Below are 8,418 nucleotides of genomic sequence, written 5' to 3'. Positions count from 1 at the left end.
TTTCACCGTGGTCTCGATCTCCTGACCTCGTGATCCGCCCGCCTCGGTCTCCCAAAGCGCTGGGATTACAAGCGTGAGCCACCGCGCCCGGCCTAATTTTACATTTTTAGTAGAGACAGGGTTTCACCATTTGATCAAGCTGGTCTCGACCTCAAGCGATCCACCTGCCTCAGCCTCCCAAAGTACTGGGATTACAGGCATGAGCCACCACACCCAGCCTAAAATTGAATTTTTTATAGATTATTATTACTCTCATAGGACAATAGAGCATATATTTGCTATTATATGGAACATTAAATTTCAGTGTTCATAATTTCCCATCTTTTATATAGACTGACTCATAGATTTTCACATACTAAACTTTAAAAGGTCCCTTATGTATAACTTACTTAGCTGGATTGTGGTAATAATTTCATAATGTATGCATATGTGAAAGCATCACGTTGTACGCTTTGAGTATATACAGTTTTTGTCAATTATACCTCAACGCTGAAAATATTTTGGTGAGTTAATTCTATGTGGTCTATGTGTTATAGTGATTGTAGCAAATTTGAAAACGTTCAGTGCTTAAATAGCCATTTTTATGTAGGATTTAATTTTCACAGAGAAGGAAACGTTTTTGGCAGTGTGGGACACCAGGCATGGAGGTATAGGATCTGGGTATTAGGAGCAGGTGGTGGTAGAGAGGAAGAGAACCACAGCAGTGGTGGTGATGTCAGCAGCTTACCAGAGCTAGGGATAGAAGCCCCCCACTTAGAAGTGTGACATCTGAGTTAACCTCTGCTGCTTACTTAAAAATGTATTTAGGATTAGTGCCATGCTGTGAAATGGCGTATGAGAGCAGGAACTCTCTATATAAAAATGTTTTTTATTCAGTCTTTGTGCTCAGTACTACAGATATCTTAATAAATAAACAATTGAATAAAATCATCATTTGGGGTGTTGAGAAATCATTTCACTTTGGAAGTTACCAACATAGGTACTTGGCTGGGTTTCTGACTTATTTCTTTGTTTCCTACTCTCATTTGTGGTTTTTTTTTCAGTTGTCTTCTTCCCAGTCTGACGAGAGTATATCTTTGGCCATTCAAGGTTCTATTATAAATAATTGCATACATTGAAAAGGACATCTTACATTATCTTTAATAATGTATTCTCTAAAGGAATATAATGATATATAATTTTATAAGTTTTTAATAGGCATATTTTTTAACAAAATAAGGAATAAGAGCCATAAATTTTGATTCCCTGGGTTTGTCAGAAGGGAAACTCCAGGGGGAAATGTATTTATGGATGTTATATGCGTTTTAACTAATATACAGTATAAACATAATTTGGAACATTGTCTTTCGGAACTTAAGGAGGGGAAGAGGAAGGGAACTAACATTTGTGGAGTGCCTGCCATGTGCCAGGCACTGTGCTAGACACTTTGACATACATTATAGGGTTTACTGTGAGTATTAAATGAGATACTGTATCCCCATTTTACAGATGAGGAAACTGAACTTGCCCCAAGTCACATGGCTGGTAAGTGGCAGAGCTGGACTAGAACCCAGACTCCAAACCCCATGCTTTTTCTGCTGTACCGTGTTTAAAGCTTGCAAAGAGAGGTATGAAGTTAATGACCAAAATTGAGAGTTCTAGGAATTTTCTTTTCCCATGAAATATTTGATACTGAACCTAAAAAAAAAAAAAATGCTTTCATGTCAGGAGCTAGATGGAAGCACATCATAATGAGAACGCCTTTGCTTTTAAAATGCTATGTTAGACTTATCTAAAGTGCATCTAAGGAAAATTTAAGAAACAATGCGTTTTATCAAGAAAGGCCACTTTGAAGAGACACATCGCATCTTGTAGGGCTTTCCATGTCTTAGAGGTAAAGGTTTAGCTGTAATAATGTAAGTTTATAAGAAAGACTGCTTATTGTAAGCATTCTAAATGACAGCAGGCTTGTGCAAAACCCGAGGAAGTTTAAATTTTACTTCATACAGCATACATAAACTCATGAAACACCCATTATATGCCAAGTACTGTGCTAGATTCTAGGGGTTTCTGGGGTTAAAAAGATACTATCCCTGATTTGTCAAAGTTTTTGCTTTCCTGAGAATAAAGTTAGTGTACAAATATCTTATAATCTTTCTTCAATCATGATTGTTAATTCTCCACTGATAAGCCATGTATTTTCAGAATATGAAAATTCTAGAATAAAAAGTAATTTAGACACTTTCAGTAGTTAAATGGGACAGGAAGTGGCCTTTGTAAGAATACAGGAATAGCAATGTGTCATCAGAGAATGCAGGATGGTCTTTGAACTGTGATCCTTGGTATCTTATCTGCTTTAAATTTCCACTGAGTTCTTAATATTGGAAATTTGAAGCTAACTAAGATAAATACTTTTTATAACTTGTTTTAAAATTAAAACTTGTGACATTTAGATTTTCTCAAAACAAGAGATTATCTTTGTATCTTTATTTTTTTAAGAGACAGGGCCTTGCTATGTTGCCCAGGCTGGACTTGAACTCCTGGGCTCAAGTAATCCTCATGCCTCAGCCTCTGAAGGAGCTGGGATTACAGGCATGAGCCACTGTGCACAGCTGTCTTTGCCCGTATCTTTTTAAATGTACTTTACTAATAAGATTATATTTGAGTATATGGAATTTGTCCATTGACCATTAGAAGTATACCACCATATAGATCCTTTGGGATATTATAGAAATTTATACAAATTCCTACTAATTTATACTAATTCCTGTTTCTGGCTTGAACTAATGAGCTGTCATTTTGATTTTTTTGAGGGAAGTAAAATGAATATATGACACCTCTGAAAAATTATAATAAAACCCAGTCACCTAACATCTCAGAACTAATACATCTGAATATATCATCCCCTTCCAAGTTATTTTAAAGTGGTATTTTTTTCTGAGCTATCGCTCAAAATGTTTTTTTTATTATTATTATACTTTAGGTTTTAGGGTACATGTGCACAATGTGCAGGTTTGTTGCATATGTATCCATGTGCCATGTTGTTTCGCTGCATCCATTAACTCGTCATTTAGCATTAGGTATATCTCCTAATGCTGTCCCTCCCCTCTCCCCCCACCCCTCAAAATGTTTTTAAGAATTCTTATTTTGGAACTGCCATTATCTTTCATGGTGCCAAATTTGGTCCCTTGAGGGTGGTTGTTGCTTCTGGAAACAGGCAAGAGTTTTTGTTTTGTTTTGTTTTGTTTTGTTTTGCTTTGTTTTGTTTTTTGAGACGGAATCTCGCTCTGTCGCCCAGGCTGGAGTGCAGTGGTGCAATCTTGGCTCACTGCAAGCTCCGCCTCCCGGGTTCACGCCATTCTCCTGCCTCAGCCTCTCCGAGTAGCTGGGACTGCAGGCGCCCGCCACCACGCCCGGCTAATTTTTTTTTTTTTTGTATTTTTAGTAGAGATGGGGTTTCACCGTGGTCTCGATCTCCTGACCTCGTGATCCGCCCACCTCGGCCTCCCAAAGTGCTGGGATTACAAGCGTGAGCCACCGCGCCCGGCCAAGAGTTGTTTAGAAGCATTTCTGATAAATACAAGGCCAATGAATGAACTTCTTTTTTTCTTTTTTCCTTTTTTTTTTTTTCCTGAGACAGGGTCTTACTCTGTCGCCCAGGCTGGAGTGCAGTAGCGTAATAACGGCTCACTGTAGCCTCAACCTCCTGGGCTCACATGATCTTCACACCTAAGGCTCTGGAACCACAGACGCGCGCCACCACACCTGGTTAATTTTTGTATTTCTTGTAGAGATCAGGGTTCTCCATGTTGCTCAGGCTGGTCTTGAACTCCTGGACTCAAGTGAACCTCCCACCTTGGCCTTCCAAAATGCTGGGATTATAGGCGTGAGCCACCGTGTCTGCCCTTGAACTTTATTGTTCACCCGTTGACTATTCCCACTCACCCTTTTTTTTTAAAGTTTTTTGTGGCCGGGCGCAGTGGCTCACGCTTGTGATCCCAGCACTTTGGGAGGCTGAGGCAGGTAGATCATGAGGTTAGGAGTTCGAGACCAGTCTGGCCAAAATGGTGAAATCTCATCTCTACTAAAAATACAGAAATTAGCCGGGAGCGGTGGTGGGCATCTGTAATCCCAGCTACTTGGAAGGCAGAGGCAGGAGAATCGCTTAAACCTGCGAGGTGGAGGTTGCAGTGAGCCGAGATTGTGCCACTGCACTCTACCCTGGGCAGCAGAATGAGACTCCGTCTCAAAAATAAAAAAAAGATTTTTTTTGTTTTTGTTTTCTTTAAACTAGCTTTTGCATATATCATGGAACCATCCTGCTCTAACTTCATATTACAAGAAAACAGCAAATGTCTACACAACTAGAGTGTAATGAGCCCCTCTCTACCTATTAATTTTACTGCACGTCTGTGTGAGCAGTGTTTGGAAAGAATGATCCTAGACCAAGGTCCATATCCATGCTGCCTGCACGTGTCAACCTGGTGTCATGTAAACTTCTCATTCGTCACTGGCTATTGTTCCAATTTTAGAAGACCTAGGTGGCCACCAGCTGTTCTATTGTTTCAGCCTTTATTACCCCATAACCTTCTTCCCTGGATGTGGGTGAAGAGAAAAGAGAGGAGAGCTATGTTATTCTCTGCTCCACTCCATCTCCTCTGACAATACGATGAAGATATTTTAATCTATTAAGTTAGTTTATAACTGGCTTAACGTGACCTTCTTAACTATCTCAAAGCTATACAGTTTTGTACGACTCATTGAGTTGTCTGTGTATATATTATTTTGAATAGTCACAAAAACAAATTTAAGACTTCTCCCAAGTTTATTCATATGCTGGTGATCATTAATCACAATTAGGCCGGGTGCGGTGGCTCATACCTGTAATCCCAGCACTTTGGGAGGCCAAGGCAGGCAGATCACGAGGTCAGGAGATCAAGAACATCCTGGCCAACATGGTGAAACCCCGTTTCTACTAAAAATACAAAAATTAGCTGGGCATGATGGCGCGTGCCTGTAATCCCAGCTACTCGGGAGGCTGAGGCAAGAGAATCACTTAAACCAGGGTGTAGGAGGTTGCAGTAAGCCAAGCTTGCACCACTGCGCTCCAGCCTGGCGTCAGCAAAACTTTGTCTCAAAAAAAAAAATTATTACCTGTCACCAGTGTTTTAAAATTACGTGTAGAAGGAAAAGGCAGTACAACCTTATAAACAATATTTTTATTAATTCTATGAAAATCTTTAAGTGAGCTTCCTTGAAAGCCATGTTTTTAACTGTTGTATTCTTTCACCTAATTCTCAAGCCTTAGAAGGCAAAAATCTGGCATATACCCAAATAGAAGCACATAAATCAGTTAATCTTTGTTTAACTTTTTTAAACAAAGTTTCAGTGATAATATCCTATTTAGCTGACAAAGTATTTGTCTCCCATGGGTAGCATTTCACTTCTTATTCATTGGGTATAATGCATTTTCATGAAATACAGAAATGCTGTTTTCCTCTTTTGATTGGAATTTAGTTCAGGCAATTGTTACAGAATTTGGTAACTTTTTAAGAAGTCTTTTTTCTTGCACTTAGCTTTGAGAGCATGTATTTTGTAATGTCTCATCAGAGTGACTAACTCTGGACCATACGTTCTCAATGTTGAAGTGTTGGTGGTAGAAACATTTTATCACTCGAATCCATCTGTCTTTTCTAGGAAGCTATGTTTCTTGCAGTAGACAAATTTTGAATATAAATTAGGAAACTTTGAGAACTTACGTTTAGTATTTGATCTGAATACTAAGTAAATATTAAACGCTGTCTTTTAACTGTATGATTATATGTGCTTAGACAATACTTTTAAATGAATATTTACAAATGTATTATTTTCCTAGGAAACCTAAGAAAGACAAAAATTATCTTTCCCCAGAGAAACTAGGTTTAAGCAGAGCTTTGCTGGGTTTTTGTTGTTGTTTTTTGTTTTTTTACTGAAACTGCAGTGAGCTCAATTCCTTCCAGTGCTTCAATCATTTTCTAGTAATGAGAATTGCACTTAAAGACATTCAGTGACTATTTCAGGCATGATATGGAGTATAGGAAAATCTCTAAACTGAAACATTCAGAGGATGGAGATATTCTGCTTAATGGAAATTTTTGCAGTGGTGTGCTACAGTCAGCTTCTGCTGGCTTGCTAGAGCCTATTATTTAAATTTTCAGGCTGGGCGTGGTGGCTCACGCCTGTAATCCCAACACTTTTCGAGGCTGAGGCAGGCAGATCACTTGAGGTCAGGAGTTCAAGACCAGCCTGGCCAACATGGCAAAACACCATCTCTACTAAAAATACAAAATTAGCCAGGCGTGGTGGTGCACACCTGTAATCCCAGCTGCTTGGGAGGCTGAGGTACAAGAATCGCTTGAACTGGGGAGGTGGAAGTTACAGTGAGCCAAGATTACACCACTGCACTCCAGCCTGGAGCCACTTAGTGAGACTCTATCTAAAAAAAAAGCTGGGCGCAATGGCTCACGCCTGTAATCCCAGCACTTTGGGAGGCCAAGGTGGGAGGATCACGAGGTCAGGAGATTGAGACCATCCTGGCTAACACGGTGAAAACCCGTCTCTACTAAAAATACAAAAAATTAGCTGGGTGTGGTGGCGGGCACCTGTAGTCCCAGCTACTCGGGAGGCTGAGGCAGGAGAATGGCATGAACCCAGGAGGCGGAGCTTGCAGTGAGCCAAGATTGTGCCACTGCACTCCAGCCTGGGCGACAGAGCGAGACTCCGTCTCAAAAAAAAAAAAAAGGAAAATTTCAGTACCTTTGTGAGCTGGTTGTAAAACAGCCATTATTAAAAATTAAATGTGGCTGGGTGCAGTGGCTCACGCCTGTAATCCCAGTACTTTGGGAGGCTGAGGCGGGCGGATCACAATGTCAGGAGATAGACCATCCTGGCTAACATGGTGAAACCCCGTCTCTACTAAAAAATACAAAAAAAAATAGCTGGGTGTGGTGATGGGCGCCTGTAGTCCCAGCTACTCGGGAGGCTGAGGCAGGAGAATGGCGTGAACCGGGGAGGCAGAGCTTGCAGTGAGCCGAGATCGCGCCACTGCACTCCAGCCTGGGCGACGGAGCAAGACTCCATCTCAAAAAAAAAAAAATTAAATATGCATGTGTATAAATATATATATATATACATGCATATATATGTGCATATATACATATACACAATTTATTTTTTTTTTTTTGAGACGGAGTCTCGCTCTGTCGCCCAGGCTGGAGTGCAGTGGCGCAATCTCGGCTCACTGCAAGCTCCGCCTCCCGGGTTCACGCCATTCTCCTGCCTCAGCCTCTCCAAGTAGCTGGGACTACAGGCGCCCGCCACCACGCCCGGCTAATTTTTTTTTTGTATTTTTAGTAGAGACGGGGTTTCACCGTGGTCTCGATCTCCTGACCTTGTGATCCGCCCGCCTCGGCCTCCCAAAGTGCTGGGATTACAAGCGTGAGCCACCGCGCCCGGCACATATACACAATTTACACATTAAAAACATTAGTACTAAAAACTCATAATTTCCAAGTATTTTCTCTGTGCTCTGTGGGTATTGCCATCTGTTTTGTCTGTATGCTGTGCTGCTTCCCACGTGTGTGTCTTTCCAACTCTACGCTCAGGAAAGTCACCTTGGTAGCTTGAAATTGGCCATGGTGGAAGTATTTACATCATGAGAATTATCGAACACATCAGGGCTTTTTCATTGTTTTCCCCTGAGGACTGTTTCTTAAATATTTATTAGCACACCACTGATTTTAAGCTAAATGAGTGTCTGTGAGCTTTTGCCTTTGATAAAAACCTGTCTAAAATGCATTAGGATGCTTTTCTACCTTAAGTGTTTAGAGCATGCTGAATATCATGGTTCTAATTGCTGAAGAAGATCTTTAATACTTGAGATTGCTACAATGCTCGGAATAATTATCTTAAGCGTTATAAGATCACCTCTTGTGAGATGTCAAAAGTATATCATTTCCAGATCAGTTTTATGTAAAATGTCAAATTATGAATTCTTTATATAAGCTCGAAATATTTTGTTTTACTGCAGCTGCCACTGGTGACATGCCAGCTTACCAGATCCGAGCTCCTACTGCTGCTTTGCCACAGGGAGTGGTGATGGCTGCATCGCCCGGAAGTTTGCACAGTCCCCAGCAGCTGGCAGAAGAAGCAACACGCAAACGAGAGCTGAGGCTAATGAAAAACAGGTGAGATGTTGCACAGGGAATTGGTAACTTCTAGGACACTTTTAAGAAATTACAGTTTTCGCCAGGCACGGTGACTCACGCCTGTAATCCCAGCACTTTGGGAGGCCAAGGCAGACGGATCACAGGGTCAGGAGATTGAGACCATCCTGGCTAACACGGTGAAACCCCGTCTCTACTAAAAAATACAAAAAAATTCTCCAGGCGTGGTGGCGGG

The 8,418-nt window shown here is 41.0% G+C and overlaps 1 protein-coding gene across 19 annotated transcripts in view; it reads left to right on the top strand.

Moving 5' to 3' along the window:
* CREM (cAMP responsive element modulator) overlaps positions 1 to 8,418 on the top strand; it is a 102,394-nt gene that overhangs the window by 89,357 nt on the left and 4,619 nt on the right. For 15 of the 19 annotated variants that reach the window (XM_032143369.2, XM_032143353.2, XM_032143548.2 and 12 more), the window contains one exon: positions 8,048 to 8,204. In XM_032143369.2, coding sequence (XP_031999260.1) covers positions 8,048 to 8,204 — 157 coding nt within the window. Of the gene's footprint in view, positions 1 to 1,488; positions 1,525 to 8,047; positions 8,205 to 8,418 lie in introns of all 19 variants that reach the window. The other 4 variants (XM_032143583.2, XM_032143456.2, XM_032143449.2 and 1 more) reach the window with 1 other exon arrangement.

This window comes from Hylobates moloch, unplaced genomic scaffold (genome assembly GCF_009828535.3).
Source record: "Hylobates moloch isolate HMO894 unplaced genomic scaffold, HMol_V3 SCAFFOLD_3, whole genome shotgun sequence".
NCBI classification, from domain to species: domain Eukaryota; kingdom Metazoa; phylum Chordata; class Mammalia; order Primates; family Hylobatidae; genus Hylobates; species Hylobates moloch.
The sequence above is the reverse complement of the archived record's forward strand: the minus strand, read 5'-3'. Positions and strand labels throughout refer to the sequence as shown.